At 45.6% G+C, this 20,018-nt stretch overlaps 1 protein-coding gene across 3 annotated transcripts in view; it reads left to right on the top strand.

Annotated features, from left to right (window-relative positions):
- Smoc1 (SPARC related modular calcium binding 1) overlaps positions 1–20,018 on the top strand; it is a 160,317-nt gene that overhangs the window by 118,951 nt on the left and 21,348 nt on the right. For 2 of the 3 annotated variants that reach the window (XM_052185540.1, XM_052185538.1), the window contains exons 6-7: positions 5,137–5,226; positions 7,168–7,248. In XM_052185540.1, coding sequence (XP_052041500.1) covers positions 5,137–5,226; positions 7,168–7,248 — 171 coding nt within the window. The remainder of the gene's footprint in view (positions 1–5,136; positions 5,227–7,167; positions 7,249–20,018) is intronic. The other variant, XM_052185539.1, reaches the window with a different exon arrangement.

Raw genomic sequence — 20,018 nt, 5'->3', positions numbered from 1 at the left:
GAAAACCCCAAGAGATGCCGTTAATACAGATTCCCTCTGGCCCCTTTGACACTCTTGCTTTTGAAGGACCTGGAAGAGAAAGCTCTTTGTATGTGGTCAGAATAAACTCATTGTACACCCAGACAATTAACTCCTCAATGGACTTGCCAGCCCCTTCAAAGGGCCAGCCTGCTTCCCTGGATCTCTTGGGCTCTATTCAGTCTCTTAAGCACACCAATGTTTTGGGGGTTTTGTTTTGTTTTGTTTGTTATTCTGAAAAGTCTTTCCTTGAGAATAGTCAGAGCGGGTCAACATTGTCTTCCGCCCAGCATTTATCTCCCCTCGCCAGCGAATGTCAATCAGAAATCAAAAAGCCAAACAGAGGAGGCTTTGAACAGTGTCATCAGGGGTCGAAGTGACTTCCAGCTGTCTGTGCGTGGGCCTGGCCTTCTCTGTGCTGTCACACACACACCCCCACTGTCTTTATAGGCTCCCTGAGCCCATGCAGTGGCCGCACCTGCAAGGACAAGGCATGGCTGGGGGCTGGGCAGCCTTGGAAAGCCAAATGCAGAGGCTCAGAGCCTGGGCAGTTTCCAAAGCTGCTCACTGCCCTGAGCCTGACTTGCACTGAGACTCATGCCTGTCATCTGCCTGATGGCTTCCTCCTCCCTGGCCGATGGTGCAGCTAGAGGAGGGAGGCCACCGGCCAGAAACGGAGCACCGCAAACTCCGATAATGTGATTATGATTGCTGATCTTAGTGTCATGCTTGAGAAATTCTCTCATTTGCCTTATTTATTTGTTTATTTTCTTTTCAAATATGTATTTTTTCTCCTTTGTATAAGAAATTTAAAATCTTCGAAATCTTCCTTCCCCCACTGTTCTTCCCTCTGTAATCTGGAAGAGTATTTGGGTGCTAAGGAAAAATAAAATCTTAGTATTTGAGGTCCAAATACCCCAAAAAAAATCACCCAGAATAAGCCCCAAGCTTGAAATTATCATACACACAAGTAAAGTGAGACTCGGATATATTTTTCTTCAAAATATATGGACAAGTTCTCTCTCTCCAAATTAACCCCCTCTGCAGTGACCTAGTTGCCACTGCTGGATGATTTATTTTGCTAGTGACTCTTTGTCACTCCCTCATTTTGGTTCAAAGGGCTTTTATTGAAATGTAAATTACACACTAGAAAAACAAACATCCTCATTCATTGTGAATGTAAAGTCCAATGAATTTAGCAAATTTCCAGAGTCATACAACTATTATGAGTAATTATGTCACCTCCTCATAGAACCTTTAGGCTGTTTATAGTTCTACTGTCTCTCGGCCTCTGCCTCAGCACCCACGGAGCAGGCTACCTTCCAGTGCATTTACTTTTATAAATCCATGCTGTATAAATGTGGTGCTTTATAGGCAATAGTTGCATCTGTCTTCCATTTATTATGTTTTTTAAGGGTGTTAAGTATATATTTTTGTTTTCCAGTTATTTATTCCTATCTAATGCTAACTAGTATTCCTTTATATGGACATATACTTTATCTGCTTACCAGTTGATAGACATTCGGATTGCTTAAAACTCTGAGGCTTTTTGGGTCAGTGAGATGGCTCAGTAAATTAAGGGGCTTGCTACTAAATCTAAACCCAAGTTCAATCTCAGGAACTCCGTGGTAGAGGAGAGAACAGACCTGTAAGTCGTTCTGTGACTTCTACTCAGGTAGTATGACATTCTTGTGTCTTGATCTTCCAACAAATAAATACATACACATAAAAGTCCAAACTAGAAGCCACTGTATTTGAGTGGTGCTGCTACATTTGTGCATATGTCTTTCTGAGTATATGTCTTTATTTCTCCTTCATAAATTCCTAGGAGTAGAATTTGGGAGTTAAAAACCTAATTTGTATTTATTCTTTTAAAATGAAATTGCCAAATTATTCTTCAAAGTGGCTGCCAGCTGTATAATTCTAGTAACTGAAGAGAGGGTTCCACCTTCTTCACATCCTTGCCAACACTTGGTGTTATCTGTCTTCTGTTTTAGTCATTCTTGTGAGTGCTTAGTAGTATCTCATGGGGTTTTGGTTTGTTTAAGAGAGGAACTTGTGTAGCCCTGACTAGTCTGAAACTCACTAAGTAGCACAGGCTAGCCTTGAACTTGTAGAACTCCTCCTGCCTCTGCCTTACAAATGCTGAGATCACAGGCAAGTAGCACCATGTTCATCCTTCATGTGTAAATTTGTCTTTCCTGATGATGAGTGGCATTGAATATGATTAATGTGTTTTTACTTTTCTTTATGTCTTGTGTGTGTGTGTGAAATGCTTATTAAAATATTTTGCCTAGTTTTAAAATAAGGTTTTGCCATCTTATTGAATTATGTGATTTATCCATAAAATGTTGATAGCAACTTAATTTCATAAATTTAGTCTTAAAAGTAAGTAATTTGAATAAGACAGTTAGGACTCCTGGAGAACATGGCTCCTTCAAGAGTATGTTAGAGTTACCCACACCCATGGAGTGCCATGTCCTGCAGATTAGCATGTAGGCATTGTGTTTAGAGGATAATGCTACCCAGAGAAATAAAGGGAAGACTTTAGGTTAGCCAATGCATGGATATAAACGAGGGCAGTGTGAGGTCCCACTAGGAATCAGGAAGCCAACAGTACATGTAGAATCCAGGGCCCAGTGTGTGGCCTGGTGCTTCTCCAAGGTTTGCCAGGAAGCAGAACTGCTGTGGACCTTGGACCCAAGCCTTGGACTTTTGTTTATTAAAAGAAAAAAGTTCTTATTTGGTGGGTCAGGAGCCAGGTGCCCAGGTGCCCGGAGATGGTGGTTAGAGGGCCCGTTGGATTTGGCTTGGCTTCCTGGCTTTGGGATGTGCTGGATTTCACAGGTGGCTCCTGGCAGCAGGGTACCTTCACTTTTCTCACTTCATAAAGCTTTCCATCTAAAGCCTCCCTGTACAGGGCAGCTGTATCTCTTCACCCTCAGTGACCCTGCTCAGCAGGAAGACAGCCCCCTGCCTCAGCTTCATGCTCTGTGGGCTTCCATACCCATGTCTGAGTAATACATGGAGCTCCCAACCACCAGAAGTGCAGATCTTCCCCGGAAAGACCTCCGTGCTCTCCACAGACCTTCCGTGCTGATGGATAGACCAGGTGGCCAGCCTGGGCTTTCATCTGGATGCCAAGAGAAAAAGGCCAGGAGACTATTTTTAGTTATTTCGCTCCAGAGAGAGAGGTAGCTCTCATATAGACATCAAATATGAAATATTACCTCAGCTGTTGGGTTTGGGCTCTCCCTGTTGACCTCTCGCTTCTCCTTCGTTAGTTCTCAAGGCTCCTAAAGAGAAGCCACCCCGTGAGGATGTGGCTGAAAACACTGCAGCTGAGCTATTCACACTGACCTCTGTGTCTGGCAGAAATGACCAGACCAAATGTACAACTGCTGGTGCCAGGGAACTCCATTTAGGGGTTTGTTGAATTCAGTGGAAAGAGGTGTTATTAGAGTCGGGGAAGTGATGCTCTCTTAAAACATGACATTGTGTGTCTCTCTTTGGTGTTTATTCTCCCTCGGTGACTTCCAAATGACTGTTGGATAGTCTGGGATATCTCTGGCCCCACTGAGAACTGGGTATTGCTGTCAGCACATGGCAGTGGTACAGGGTCAGGTGTCACAGCACTGTCAGCCTGCTGGCCTCAGTATCCGGGGGGATGTGGGTCTCTGAGGGTTGACACCAGCAAGAGATCAGAGCTGTTTTCGTTCCCTTCTCTGATAAGATGCAAGGGACTCTCTGAAGGTACTGGAGCACTGTAACGTGGGGACCTGTTACTACTGGTGGTCTGATTGGCGTTTCACAGGTTATCTGAGAGCTAGCCTTCTCTATAAGTAGTTAATGCTCAGGGAATACAGTGCTCCACTCCCAATGATCTCTGCGGGGTCTTGGGAGGAGCGCAGTGGTGTGTAATCATCAATGGCTGAGACAATAGCCCTCAACCTTTCTCTTCCTGTGGGTGGAGAAAACAAAGAAAAATCTCTAAACTCTTCTCAAGGTGGACAGAGATAACTCCCTTCTCCTTTACTAAGGATGGCGGTGGTAGTGGAGTGGCTTCTTGGGAATTGAGAAAAAACGAACTCTGTTCACATATATAGTACAAATGGGTGTACACAGTACAGGAATGCTTATTTCCATCGACCTACTAAAATTTGTTTAGCCAGTAACTGGAGAAAATCATCTAAAACTACTCTAAATGGGCAACAATGAAAACTGTTGCAAAATGCTCCTCTAAGCTGAGGATCCTGCGCCTTGATAAAAGCAGAGTCCTGGCAGGTAGATGAACTCTGCACTAACTCCTGATCACGGAGGCTCTTGCTCTGCAGAGAGCTGCCAAGGGTCCCGAGAGATGCGTCCAGGGGGACTTGGCTACTTGGAGCACCCTGCTGTCATCAGCTGTGAGGAAAATACCAAAGCCAGGCCTCGGTGGGTGATCTCAGCAACTTCCTGGGTGGTTTCCCATCATGCTCACCAACCTGATGCTGGGAGTTTCAGAGTGTGCTGCTGTTTCACAGTGCAAATGCTCACGGGGACACTGATTTTCTCCAGTGTGCTGGAGAGAGAGATGCTTCTCATCTTCTCTAGTTAAGGCAAGGATGGAGAGATAGCTAGGAGTCTGAAAGGGAGCAGCACCCTGGTCTAAGGTTACCAGGGCCATTAGGAAAGTTTCTAAACTGTTTGCTTTGTACTGGAGGATGAGGGAAGTAAAGACATCTAGCTTGCATGCCATGGGGCTGCCAGCGTCAGCCCAACCTACCTAGACAAAGCTCAGGGCCGCTGCAGGAGTGGCTTCCTGCTCCAGTCTGTTGGGGGTGGGGGAGGGGAGGGAGGTGGGGAAGGGGGGGTTGGGGGTGTGGGGGGCGGAGGATGGGCTGGGACAGTCCTATAGCATCCTCAGGTTTATGAGAAAGGAGCCTCCATGGCCGTGAGACCTAGCTCCTTGTGAGTCCCTGGAATGAGCTCACACCGGGATTGGCCTGATTGTTGTCTCTGTCCGGCTCTGCTTCCCTTCTCTGTCTCTTCTTTCTCTCCCTTTTTTCTTTGGCCTTGTACAAACCCCAACCATTCAACAGTTCTGAGAGTAGATAGTATTTACCTCAATAATGGTAGTCTCTTTTCGTTTCTTTTTAACCCTTAATTCAGATGATGGCTCTAAACCCACGCCCACGATGGAGACCCAGCCTGTGTTTGATGGAGACGGTAAGCCAGCCATATTAGTTCCTAATCTAATTCCCTCCACTCAAGTTCAGAATTGGGCAAGATATTAGCTTTACATGTTTGTTTAAGCTTCACTGTTTTTTTTTTTCTTGTTTAATTTCAGAACTGGGTAAGGTATTATTAGCTTTGCATGTTTAAGTTCCATTATTATTATTATTATTATTATTATTATTTTAGTTTTTAATTTCAAAATTTCCCAGTGCAAACTGGGTTGTCCTAACCTTTAAAAAATTTGAAGCCTCCAAGTAATTGGTATACACTCTCCACTTCTGGAATGGCCTTCTGTTCTTCTCAGGATTCCTGCCTGTAGCCCTACGTCCAACAAAAACATGGTTTAGACAGACCCTCCTAGCTGCCAAGACCAGGGAGTCATGGGGGGAAAGGCAGTGAGACTGGGGCAGTCTCATGACTCAGCACTCTGCCTAGAGTGCTGCAGGGTCCCAGTGGGCTGGGAAGGAGGTATATGAAAGTCCCTCTCTGCTCCCATGGCAACCACGAGAGAGCTCCATGACCTGAGTTCCGTGGTCTTGGGCTTCACTGAGTTAGACTTTTATGGAAGAAAGAGTTGCCATTGTTCTGGGAGAGTGGTGAAGATGTGGGTCCCGAACTGGAGCTTTTGAGGAGGAGAAGAAAGGAATCAGGGTATTCCAGACCAGTGAGGACTGGCCAGGAGCAAGGAGGGAAGGTGTGGGTTTGGGCCACCATTAGAGAAGTAGAAGAAAGGGATTGGCGAGTGGGATTGCCTGGGCTAGGGCATGGGGGTTTGGGGAAGTTGAATTGAGATATTTGGGAGAAGCATTCCAGGTAAGTAGATGGTGACCAAATCAAAATCAGAAGTCCCAGGAGGCAGGGGGGAGTGGATTGGAGGAGCTGGGGTGGAGGGGGGGGGGAGCCTGGCCTCTGCTCAAGTGGAGGTACTTGGGCTTCTGGTCTGTGGGGACTTTATGGAGTGCTCTAGATCCCTGTGAACACAGAGAGAGTAAGGTTTCCAGAAAGCCTGATAGTGAAATTCAGCGTTCAGAATACATCATATAGCAAGATTTTACCAGTTCTCTGCTGAGTGTACCTGGATCACTGGACAGAGGAACAGAGAAATTAAAAAGTCATGATCCCATGGCCAGGGATGCTCCTAGTGCAGCTGCAGCTCAGTGAGAACTGAAAGCGGGGTCTCTACAATCCACAAACACCCTCCTTTGTCATTAGAAAGTGTGGGTTCTGGGGGTTTAGGTAGGGAATAGAGATGATGTCATCTGGGGAGACCATCCTGGTGCTGTCATTGAATATCAGGTTGCTGCATAGTATATTCATATGACCCCACAGGATTTCCACACCCTTAGCCTGCTGAGAGCCTACAGCTATCCTGGGGTGGCCTAGGTGAAGGTGCTTGGTGTGTGTTCCACATGACTGTGACAAGGGGTCACAGTATGTGCACAACTCAGTCCCTTTTTCCCCAGGGAGTAGAGGCTCTGCAGGCTGAATCTGCTGTGGTTCAGCTGTGTCCTCTAAGATGGTCTCTGCGGTGTGTTTGGCATTCCCTTGTTGATTTATTCCCTTTAAATCTTCTCCCAGGGAAGCAGCTGAGAGAGACTTGGCTTGCCTGTGTTCCTCACCTCCTGGGATAATATTTTTATTCCTTGATGGAGTGGCTTGGTGCCTCTGGATTCTGACCACTCTGGGTCCCAGCACAGGATGCCCTGGTTGTCTCTTAAAAGCCGATGGGCAGAAGCACTTCCGTCACAAGGAAGAGAGAGTGTGTTGGCACTGGGATGGGGCCAATATGCCACGAGGAAGACAACTGAAGCTTTAGTGCCCAGGCTTCTGAAAAGCTTATTACAAATCTGGGCTACGTTCTATGTTGTATACTTCTCTTTGCCCACATATTCACGCACAGTCTCTTTCTATATTGGTTTTTTTTTTTTCTAGAAATCACAGCCCCCACCTTATGGATTAAGCACTTGGTAATCAAAGACTCCAAGTTGAACAACACCAATGTAAGAAATTCAGGTAAATAACCTCCCTTGAATTATATACAACTTCCACCCTCTGTCCCTCGCGGCGCCATGGCTGCTCTATGGCTTCTCATCATGTGGCCTTGTTTTCTTCTCTCCGTTTCCCTTTTTCCTCTCCCATCTACCTTCCCTTTCTCCTCCTGCTCTCATCCCACCCTCATGTCTGCACCTCTTCCTCTCTGTTTTCTCCCCAATTGCTTTTCCGAGATAGAGTCTCATTATGTAGCCCAAGCCAATCTCAAACTGGTGCCCTTTCCACCCCAGCCTCCCAAGTGCTAGGGCTGTGCCATTCTGTCAAGTTTTACATGAGCTGCTTAATTAATATTATCTTCATTTTCTACAGCTATAACATGAGGAGATCAGATGAATTAGTTAGCCTCTCCCTGTTTGTATTTTCTTCTTTTGCCATAACCAGGGTCAACTTCTTTGAGCAGTTGATCTGTTTGGATGACAACATTTGTTAATATGTTTTAATATTTGGATTGCCTTATTTGATTGCCATGCAGGGAAATGTGAAAGAAGCAGACTGGGCACATGGAAGTTGGACTTCAAGCCATCTTCTGTTTTGAGATTTTAAAACTGCTTGTTGACACACCCCTTCTGAGCTGACCTTTTGAGGTCTTAGGATTTGTGATGGTACAAAGGTGATGAATTTTGAAGAGTAGTCACATTCGTAGGATTTACTTGAAACAGTATTTGACACAAGCAAAGCTTACCCAAGTTCACTGGCCATCAATAAAGACTCAGTATTTACTAGCAGGAAAGATCATAGCAAACCAGAGCTATGTCACTGGCAGGGAGACTCACACCTTCATTCAATATACCATTGTGGGAAATATCACTTAGCATAATTTTTGTTTCAGGCTGAGTTTAATGTAGCCCTATGCTTCCCTTATTGGTGGCAAGGGCTATGAACAAAGGATTCCCACCATTAAATGGACAAGCAGAGTTTAGTGTGGCCACTGATCAGTGAAGGGGGGGGGCGGCTGTCACTGGCGCCTTTATTTTGCTTGTGTGCCAGCTCTGTACTAGAGGTGGTCCCATGGAGACTGCAGTCCAGAGAGTGAGACAGAGGTGGGCTTTCTGTAAGGCTCAGGCTGGGCAGTATTTCTCTGTGTGACTGACTTACAACTGGATATGAGATGGAAGTGTGGGATGGGGACACAAAGGAGGCTGTGTGAACCTTCTGGCTAGAGCATAATAGAATAGTACATCAGTTAACGCATGGGCTTTGGAATTGGCAAAATCTAGGTGCATATCCTGATTCTAACACACACTGAGTATGACTGTAGTCAGATAAAAGTCATTTCTTAACTGTAGAGTGGGATCACAGTCTGTCCCTCAAAAGGTTCACTAAGTTAATGTCTATGTGCTTCTTGATTGATGTCTGGCCAAATGATGAATTGTAGATGTATTTATGTATCATTATCATTATTATTATTATTATTATTATTATGTACATTGTTGGTAACATTATTTACAAATGACGGTGTTTTGGTTTTGGGTGCTATGCATGCTATGCTATGCCACCGGGCATGCTATGCAGGTGTTCTGCCACTGATTGACATCTTCAGCCCTTGATTTTTGAGACAGTCTCTTGACATATAGCCTGTAGTAGCTAGGAACTCAAAGTCCTCTCACCTCAACTTCCTGAGTGCTGAGATTACAGATGCACGCCATCACACTTTAACGAGTGACAGTGCTTATCGTGGCTAGGCTAGATAGAGGAAGTTAGTGACATCTGTCTCTCTGAGTTGTAATAAAGCGATTGCCGCCCCTTTTGGTTTATGTAGTTTTCTGTTGTATGATGATAGGGTCATGTTGAAGAATGGTTTCTAGGCAAATACAACCATCTTCTTCTTGTTGTGGTGATCCAGCCACCTTTATTTTTCATAGCTGTTGACTCTGTAAGGTTAGTATATAGGACAGGATAGTTGCAGGAGCTTGCTAACTATTTCTTTAGAAGAAAAAGATCAAAGAAAATTATTAGTCTTTGATGTTTTAGTACTTGCTTAGCAGACTAGAATATTCTCTGTCATTATCACCTGGATGTACTGACTGATACCTGTCAATCTTATTGATGGAATCAGGTATAAAAGGCACAGTTCTATAGAGGATATAGCAGATAACAAGTGTCCAGACTACTTGACTGTTTTTGCAAAGAAGGTTCTGTTAGGATGCAGTAACACTCATTTATCTCGGTGTTGTTTACGGCCATTTGCATCCACAAGAATAAGCTTGGATAGCGGTCACAGAGCTTGTGTGGCTTGTAGAACTTAAAATATTTACTTTAGATCTTTCGCAAAGCAAGTTTTCTGTGCCCTGGTGTACGCAATTGAAAATGGCAGGAGTGGGAGGTACGCGGATGGGGATTGTCTCACCCGAGTTTTCTGGCCCCTTCGTAGACCAAGCAGAAGTAGGAGCTGTGGCTCCTGAGATGCTTCGTGATGTTCCAGGTAAGCCTGCACTGTCACAGGGACTCCAGGGACTGCTCACGAGACTTTATCCGCTCACCATTTCCAAGTCTCACCATCCTGCTATGGTGCATGCTCTTGCAGCCGGTTGTCAAGGAAGCATCATGAGGTCTGAACTTTCAGGCAGTGGGGCAGGGAATATTTTATATACAAACCACATACTGGTCAAAGCATGAACTTTGGGATCAGACAGACACATAGACCTGGTTTCCAAGACTGGCTTGCCTTGCCTGGCGTAGCCAGTCAAATTCTCTGAGGCTTCCTTTCCTTATATGGAAAATGAATAGCTTTAGTTTTAGGCACTTAATTCTGGGCACATAGGTTTACTGTAAATGATTTTAAATTAACAAAGCAAAGAAAGCTGCTTTGGTGGAATGCCTGTTTTTTGAATTGTGCTAGTCCCTTCTCACACATTGTCACATTCAGTTAACGAGTTAGACATCCTTTAATGAGAATGGGAGTCCAGTCAATCGGCTTTTCGTGAGGACTGGAACATTAGGAACACCTGAGACGGCATTCCGTTAGACTTTAACGGAAGACTCTAGGCTCAGGTAAACTTTAGCCACATGCTCGGGGAGGTTGGAATCAGACTCTGTGGAGTTTGCCTGGATGAGAGCTCATCTTCTCAGTCTTCTCTCAGAAAAAGAAAGCAATTCTAGTTTCTTTTACACCCCAAACATCCTTTTTTCACACTCAGACCCTGTGACGCCAGGTTTGTTTTCTGGCCTGGGGACTGTTGATGTTGGAAAGGTTCCATTGGGCGCCTGAAGTTGTGCAATAACATGACACACACTCGCCCGCAGACGTTGTATCCAGTCTTCTCCCCTGCTGGAAGTCTTGGACCTTTCTGGAAAGCTTTCCCATGTGTTCATATGGCTGCTGTGGCCTTTTGAGTCCTCAACAAGTTCAGCATGTGCAGGTTTGCCTTTCTGGCCTCTCCTCTATGACCACCTCCCTCATATGTCTCTTTTACAAGCATTCGTGGCTCCAGGAGAACTTTCTGTATCTGGGAAGATGATGTTCCTGGTCAGCTGACACCCCAGAATTTAGGAGCAGCATGTCCTAGAGGAGTGCTGGCTAGAGCCTCTGCTGCTTTTTCAAGGAAATATGAACTCCTGTTGAATTTCTTTCTTTCTTTTTTAAATCCAGAGTTAGGTATCATGACATTTCTTAAAATACCTAGCATTTAAAATATGTTCAAGCCATCTCTATTTATAGAAGAAGGCAAAGAGATAAGATAACAAGAATTAGGCTTCATCTAAGCCTTTATTTCATCCCTGGGGTTCTAAGCTGACTATATGAAGATACTTTTTGAGTCTTTTTTTTTAATCTCTTTATGATTTGTGTCTTTTTGTTTGTATTTGGCAAAATACTGTGCTTGTTCATCTGAGAAAGTTCAGTCTCTTAGGAACTAGGGTCATGGGCGTGGCCGAATGGGCGTGGCCACTGTGTTCTTTGTGGGCCTTGCGCTCCCTGCCTCCAACATGTTTCCTGTAGTCCTGGGAGCCGAGGCTAGCTAGCACCTATGTCCTCGTTGTTTCTGCATCCATATCTTTTCCTTCCTTTATCCTTGTCTGTCCTACAAAACTCTCTCTTGATATAATCAGGGACTGCAAGAAGGCCCCATGATTTAAATCCTAACACATAATTTAAATCCTAATTTCTCCCCACCTTGATGACCAGCATCTGTGTATCTGTGGATGAAGCATCTTACGGTCATTCTGTTCCCTGGAGATAGAGCCACCATTAGGAACCCAAACACATTTCTTTGACATTTTGCAATGAATCAAGAGTCCCATTTCTTTTTGCCTGAGAATGCCTGTGTTTGCCCACGGCTCATACACATGTCCGAGGTATGTAAGTGGACAGCATTCTTGCCCTTACTCATTTGTGTGCAAGGCTGTTCTTCTAGGCAGGCTTTTGGGCCACTGGCCATAGCTGAGATTGCTTTTCCACGCAGGAAGTTTCTTCTGGGATAGTTGCTGTGACTGGGGCTTGGGGTCACGGAGGCAATGACACCTTCTGGCTGGATACCCACCCCCACAAGACTCTACTCTTTGCCCAACTGGAAACTGTGGGCTGATGTAATGACCTGAGGCTGGAAAAATAAACAGCTTGCAAGGAAACCAGTGGTAGCCTTGTAAGCAAATACCCCACAGCCACCTGGAATCTCGCACATGACGTTATTGGGAGGAAGAATGAGTAATCCACCAGCATTAGCAGCTAGCACCGGCCCAGGCTTGTGTGCACTTCAAATATCTATATGAAAACACACTCTGCAACTGGCCCTTTAGGCTATCTGCTCCCAGAGCTCATGAAGATGCCTCGGTCAATAATGGCCAATAGAATTGAGTTGAGACCATATGGTTCTTCCCAGGACATTCCCCTGGCAATAAAACCTTTGTTCTCTCTCTCTCTCTCTCTCTCTCTCTGTGTGTGTGTGTGTGTGTGTGTGTTTTATCCCTCACTGAAAGGAAAGGTGATTGTTACTTAGAGGCCTCAGAGAGAGACCTATAGTCCAATTTTACCTTGCTCTAACATCAGCTTTCTTGGCTACCTTACTCTGTCACCCCATTGTCTGCTTGTAGCGATGGGAGAGGAGGCATGTGGCCATAGGACTCAGACTCTGGGACTTCCTCTTCCTGCAAGCATATTGTTTCTAGAAGTGAGCTTCATGGGCAGTTTGATGTTCCAGAGCAAAGCCAGGGTCCACCATGTTCCTTTTGTCCTCAGTTGTTACACTGCCATGAAAGAGTCTGCCTGGGCGCTGTCCTTGATTCATCCCAAGTTCCTGAAAGTCAGGGATGACCTTGGCTTTAGTCTGAGAGCTTGCAGGGAGGGTCAATGAAACTACCAAGAAAAGCTGGGAAGACGCCAGGGTACTGTTTCCTGGTACCTGCCACTAGAGACCTGCTGTGAAGTATTTCCCAGGCCTGTGGAGGAAAGGGTATCTCTCTTGTCTTTGTGGCATGAGTCAGTGGAGATGTGTGGCTGTGAGCAGGGGATGTTTGGAGTGAGGGAAGTTGAGAGAAAAGATGTTTACGTGCTAAATTGGGCCAATCCATCCCAGAAGAATCCCCTACCTCTCCCCAAGAGCTCAGTATCTGTCTGTGTGGGAAGTGGGTGTTTATCACTTCAGACCATGGTGAGCCATGCTTGGCCATTTTAGGTTCTGCAGAGAATCTATTTACACAGGATGGTTGGACTGTTTCCTTATTCCTCTTCACCCGTGACGCTTCACCCTAACAGCACGTTTATCTCTGAGGGAGCGCTGCCCTCAGCCAATACCAAGGGTTTGAGATGTTAGTTCCGCCTGAAGATGGAATGTCAGAGGCACGGCAGAATAGCCACATGACAGTACCCCAAGGAGGGTGCTTGCCCTGTCTCTGCCTCTTCCTGGTGCTCAGCTTCCAGTGACTTGAGCATCTAAGTCTGGGGAGATATGCCTGCTCCTGACTCACTGTAACTGTGTGGGCTTGTAGAGGTAGAAGCACCGGGATAAGAGCGGGAGGAAGCTTCCTGTACCACCACTGACTCTGAAATGAGGAAACAAGAGTCCAGCTAGCAAGAGCTCATGCAGGGCTCTAAGCCCAACAGAAGTGATAAGGCACTAAGCCTGAGACGGAGGAGGGAGATTACACAGTGAGCGTGTAAGGAAGGGCTGCCCACTGGGTGGTAGTGTTCCAAAGGCAGGGTCAGTGATGCGCTCCACTATGTATAGTAGGGCGAGCAGTTTGTCAGTGATTTTTTTGAAGTTCTGGAAGTTATTGTAGAAAGCAGAGAGACTCATTAAGATATCTAAATAGAGAGCTAGAGAAATACATATAAATTTCCTCTGAGCCGTGTTTACCCTTTATTGTATGTACCAGGGCGGACTGCTCCCATAACCTGGTCCTTGGTCATTCATTACAGGCCAATTGAGGAGCCAAGTTAAACATTGGAATTAGAATATTGGATATACTCCACATGGAACTGAGGACACTGCCACCTTAGACTAGTTAATTATAACAACCGCTACCACTGTCCACTTTACTGTAGCCTCAGGGTAAATGTTGTACATTGACTTTCTGGTGTCAGGTATCTAAAACTATGCCTTCTACATGCTGAGTAAACTCCAGACCACTGAGCTACAGCTTAAGTCCAGAAGGAACTTGGGTGACGTGTACATGAATCGGAGTGATGGACACATCATTGCTTCAGTTGCAGGGCCGTGGAAGCCCAGGGCTCCTCCCAGGCCAACCCCCTCTTCTCTCCTGGCGCATTCCATCTCAACGCTCCAAGTTCCTTCTGGCTTTGGGGAACAGCCATCCAGTTGAGATTATACAGCATCCCAACGTCTCCCTCTGGGACAGAGCGAAAGGCGACTCTTTCTTAACTACTTGGCTCATGGGATAGGGCAGGTCCTCCAGAGCCTTCTCTAAAGTCCCTCTCAAGGTTTGAATGAGGCATGATGTCATTTTTTTACTTCCGTTCTTGATATATTTTGCAGTGAAACAGTTTTTTGTTTGTTTCTTTTGTTTTTAAGATATGGATGAAAAAAGCCCTATTTCAATAGAAGAGATGTCTTTATTAAATCTATGCAAATTCTGTTTCTGATTCCCCACCTTTATACTGGTTTGAACAACCAGAGGGTGACTTTATTCTGTTAGAAGATGGCTTTTTGCTTTTTCCTTGTCCCAGCAGGGTCTCTCCTCTGGGCCTTTCCTTTTCTTCTCAGACGGCCTGTCTTTTGTTCTGAAGGGAGCTTGGAGCAGTAGCTCTGTGGGCTCCTCTCTATCTGTGTGGGGCTCTCAAAGCCACACAGATGACTCCAAGTCACACAAAATGGAGAGTCGGGAATTGGCTCTGGCCAAGTGGCCCTCACTGACTGAGGTGATAGAAAACCCAATGGTGAAAAGTTCTTGGAAAAATTATCCTCTGGGGGGGCACTTAGCCCCTCTTGAAAAAATTGCAAAGTCCACAGTAAGAAAAATAACCTATTCATATAAATGACTTGAAGCCGTAGGTGCCAAGACTCCATGTGGCTGCATAAACAGAAAGGGTGGCTCAGTGATGTTCTGTAAATCATTCCTAAAGATTATGGCTCTAGCTGGCCCTCCTCTCGGCACCATACCTCTGGTTCCCACACCAGCCCTTTCAACAGTAAAGGCAGGGCCATAAAGCCCAGGCCCTCCTTGCTGTCTGTCCTTCTGCATTCTGCCTCACCACCATATTCTCAGCCATTAGGCCGCCCTGGGGTAGCCCCAGTACCAAACACCCCTGTGTTCTCAGATCTGGAGAAGTCTGCGGTGGGAGCTACACCATTCCTTAAGACACCTCTGGAATTTCATGTCACTATTTAGAAAGTTTTTTTTTAATGTATGGTTTGTTATTGTGGGTTATGGTTCAGCATTTCATTCATTTTTGATAAGAGATGAGATGAGCAGGAGGTATTTGAAGAGGTTTCAAGGTCATTGTTGTTGACACAAAGCCAGTGTTTTCCTTAATATTCTTGGCCCAGCAAGATGATTCCTTTTGCAATGAATGTAAGCAAGCTCATCTCATTTTCCCAGGCTGAATCATCCTTTATTGATGCTTACCACCCATAAGCAAATGCAGTCTTGAGGGTCTGAGGGTTGAGTGTACATTTCCCAGGATGAGTTGGGGGTCAGAGACTCTCGTTCCAGCCCCTGCAGTCTCATACCCACTGGCTGGCACTTATTCTGCTGTCCGTGGGCACCATCTCTGGAGCGTTGGCTAGAATAAAATTCTTGGACTAAATATCCTTCATGGATTCTTTCTCTGTGAGAATCCATGGTTCTTTGAGGGAGAAGCAAAGCAGAGATGTGGGTAGTGAAGGGGTGGGCAGGAAGGAGGTAAAGAAGTCCTATCCTGTAAGCACTTACAGTTGGCTAGAGTCATAGTACAAAGGCTAAAGGACACAGGATCTCAGCATGGGCCATGCTGCTCCTTGGCCTAATTCCAATGAGGAGCCCTCAGAGATAGCTTCAAGGACAGAGAAAGACCTTGAATGGGAAAGGCTGACACATCATGGTTAGTTCTTCCTAATGGAGCATGTAATTCTCAGAAATTTCCTGACCTTCTCAGAGCCTAATATAGTATCAGACTAAGTATATATCCATTCAACAGGCCTAGCTCACAGAAGTCTCCAGTACTTCTTTTATAGCATCCTTAGAGCCCTAGAATGTCTTGTCACCCATAGTCTCGTGCTGGGTCCTCCTCTTTCAGGACACTGTCTAAGCCCTGTTAGTACCCTGTTGTCTCTCATTGCCTATTGCAACAACATAAGCAAGTCTCTCAGGAGGACCAAAGAAGCTCCTTTAAAGAACCGCTAGGTCTTTATACAGAGAGACAAGATCTTTGGTCAGGGCATCCTTCCAGCCTGCAGTTTTTTGTTTGTGTTTTTGATGTAGGATCTCATTATGTAGCTCAGGCTAGCTTCAAACTCCCGATCTGTCTTTTTTTAGCTCCCCTGCTCCCTTTGACCCTGCCCTGTGTTGGGATTCCAGATACATACCACCACATCTGGCTCATGACTCCTCAGTTTTTCTAGGTATCTGTCTCATCTTTCCTGAGGTTCTTATGATGCTTCACTCCTTTAGCATGCCCATTTGGCTGAGCAGCTTGGCTCTGTTGTTTGGCCCAACACTACCTAGCAGTTGCAATGTGAGCATCCACAGTTGCTTTTACTTAGGACAGATTACTTTGCACAGTGTGGGCCAGCCTAATGCAATCAGTTCCAAGACATAAGAAGAAGAGTTCTGCCTGGAGACTGTCATGGAAGCCCTGCTTTGGTTTCTAATGTAGGTGACCCATTGATCTGAGACTCAAGGCTGCCTCATCTTGCTTACCTGCATTTCTACTTGACTGGCTTGTCTGCATAGTTTAGACTTGCCATCTCCCTAACTCATGAGCCTAGTCCTTAAAATCTCCTTCTTGGTGTATGCGTGTGTGTGTGTGTGTGTGTGTGTGTGTGTGTGTGTGACAGAGACTGTGTGTGTTTAAGTGTGTGCATGTGTGTGTGTTTGTATCTGTATATCTGTGTGAAAGACTGTGTGTGTGTTTGAGTGTGTGCATGTCTGAGTGCTTGTTTATGTGTGTATGTGTATGTGTGTATTTGTGTTTGTGCATGTGTTTCTGGAGAACCTTGAATGTTATAGTCCCTCTTTGACAACAACCCCCTCCACCTTTTTTCCATGAACTTTCCCCCACCATGAAATTTCTATTTTCTGTCACCACAGCAAGGTCAGCCCACAGGTTGCTGATGACTTGACTTTCAAAGGTGTTTAGGTGTTGGTTACCCAGGAACTTTTCACTTCCTCTCTCAGCGTGTCTTTCTCTTGAAGTCAATAACCTGAAAGTTGGGCCAGCCTGAATCCTGTAATGTTTATGCTTTCTGGTCATTTTTGCTTTTTAAAAAGTACATATAAATATAAAAAAGACAAAGAAGGAGAAGAGTTCTGCAAGAGCAGATAAACTCGCCAGGTGGTGGTGGTGTACGCCTGAAATCCCAGCATTCTGGAAGGCAGAGGCAGGCGGATCTCTGAGTTCGAGGCCAGCCTGATCTACAGAGTGAGTTCCAGGACAGCCAGGGCTACACAGAGAAACCCTGTCTGGAAAAAACCAAATCCAAAAAAAAAAAAAAAAAAAAAAAAAAAAAAAAAAAAAAAAAAAAAGAGCAGATAAACTCTGGCATCGATAGGGGATTATCTAAGAACTCATGCTGTCCACCCTCTCTGCTCCTAATCACCATGGGTAATTGTGAGGTACAGAGACTTGAGCCATTTCTAGCAGACAGAGATGTCCTCTGTGCTGATCCCATTTTGGCCGACACATAAAGACCTGAGCGTTGGGCCCCACAGACAGGGTTTATGTTCATCTCCCTCAGGCTCCCTTCCAGCCCTGCCTCCAGCCTTGCTCAGTGCTGTTCTCCCCGGTTCGGTTCTTCTCCCTGGCATGACACACATGACTGGGGAAAGACACATTGTGTGGCAAGGCCAGGACTTTGTGTGTTCCCAACTTGAGATGCTTTTCTGCTGTGTTTCTTCTTTGACTCAGAGGTTTCTTTGCCAAGTGGAGACTGACTAAGCTCTCACTGCTTGGCACCATCTTAGGGAAAGGATGGAAGGACATGTGTGGAAGTGTACAAGTGGGTGTGGTCACCCATCCCCGAGCTTGCTCTCCTATGGTGTGGGTGATGCCTTCCAGGCATTTCCAGGTAGTCCTGGCTCATGCTCATAGTTACAGGACCATACCTTTCCATCTTATCTCTCTTTCACAAATATTCCTAAGCAGAGATGAAGCGTTTAGAAATGGTATGCATCCATGTCAGCAGAGTTCCTTGCTCTGTGACCTAGTGTAGTCAAAAAGGCCCTCGAAATCGATCCCAGCTTGCACTCTGTAAGCCAGCCCAAGAGAACCAGGATAAATGGATGGAGAAGCTCGTCTGAGGTGACTCACGAGGGATCAGGGTGGCTCCAAGGATGGACTGGCTTCTGGGTCCTCAGGTGTGTAAGTGAGTCTCCACTCCCTTGAACTTGCTCATCAATGTTTGTATAACATCCAGGGTGCTGACTGAAGGGCTTGCAGGGTCTACAAGAATCCTCTCAGCCTAAAGTGACAAAGAGTTCACTGGCTCTAGCTAGATGCTTTGTACCCATTGTTATAGAACAAGCTAGCCCAAACCTACTAGTGTATCAGAAAAAGAATTTATTTTTGCCAATGTTGTCTATCTGTTTGATAGAATCTCACTAGTTTTACATGAATTGGCTCTGGGGCTAATGCAAGTGGAGGACAGGTGGGACTGGAACACCCAAGATGGCCTGTGCCATGTTGTTAGCCGACCAAACCATTTCCCTCTGCTCCTTCAGCATGCTAGAGATAGAAGAGCACCCTATGTGGCACTCTTAGGGCTCATTGAAGGTGAAAACAGAAGCTGCAAGTCCTTTGAAGGCCTGGGCTTCTGCTCTGGCCTCACCACACTGTTCTTTTGTAGGTTAAAACCAGTCAGAGTCCATGTGGACTAGCCAATACAGGGCACAGAGACATGTGATCATGCACTGTTAAGTATAAGAAAAGTACGGATAAAATAAAGTTTGGATCAGCCTTTAGCAATGAAAGATGCTACTGTAGAGAGGTAAAGAACATGGGTGGTCTGGGCTGGGATCCCACCTCTGCCTCCTTTTAGCTATGATTTCCTTCCTTCCTTCCTTCCCTCCCTTCCTTCCCTTCCTTTCCCTTCCCTTCCCTTTCCTTTCCTTTTTTCCTTCCTTCCCTCCTTCCTTCCTTCTTTCTCCTTCCTTCCTTCCCTCCTTCCTTCCTTCCCTCCTTCCTTTCCCTTCCCTTCCCCTTCCTTCCTTCCTTCCTTCCTCGATCCTCCTCCTTATCTCTCCCTCCCCCCTCTCTCTCCCTCCGTCTCTTTCTCCCTCTTCCCTTTCTCCCTCCCCATACCCCCTCTCTATATCTTTCTTATTAGATAGTGCTTAGGGTAACCCAAGCTTGTCTTTGGATCTTCTTGTCTTCATCTCTTGAATGATGGGATTACAGAATGTACCACCACACCTGGTTTATGCAGCACTGAGGATCAAACCCAGGGCCTCTGGAATGCCAGATAAGCACTGTGTTGACTGACTCACAGCCTCAGATCCCTAATTCATGATCTTGATCTAATTATTCAGCCAGTCTGTGTTCTTGATGTTAATATATGTCTTCAAAGATTGGAATAGTGTGAATTGAGTTAATGTAAGTAGAAGGTCCATCACCAAATCTGTCACTTTGTAAATATTCAAGTAAATGTTCGCTATTCCCATTCACTGCATAGATGCATATGTAAGGATGGGGGAACTACAAATTTGGTTTTTGGTTTTCTGTTCCGAGACAAAGAGCCAGAGACCCTGAGGTCCAAGCTTCATGTGCTTAGGCTGAGGGGGGAAGCTCCATCAGAAGGAGCTGTGGGTGTGAACACATTTGCTCTTGGAATGAAGATCTTAGAGAGTCTGTTAGGTGTCTGACCTGGAGGAACATGCTGTAAAAACAAATGGGTTCTCACTGAAGAGCAGGACCAGAGGCTGGCAAGGGGGGCTGGATTGCCCCAAGGCCTCCAGTGGACCTTTCGGTCTTCTGGAACTTGAGAAAATTCACCCTCTCCAGAATTTCTTTCTTTCTTTCTTTTTTTTTTTGTTTATAAAGTATGGATAATCATAGTGCCCAGGGTAGGTGGTCTGGGAGGTTAGATAGGCAAAGCCCTCCTGTAGCCTGGTGCATTTCAGTCAGGAATATTTGCTCTTATCAT

Source organism: Apodemus sylvaticus, chromosome 6 (assembly GCF_947179515.1).
Source record: "Apodemus sylvaticus chromosome 6, mApoSyl1.1, whole genome shotgun sequence".
NCBI classification, from domain to species: Eukaryota; Metazoa; Chordata; class Mammalia; order Rodentia; family Muridae; genus Apodemus; species Apodemus sylvaticus.
This window is presented reverse-complemented; position numbering and strand designations above follow the sequence as displayed.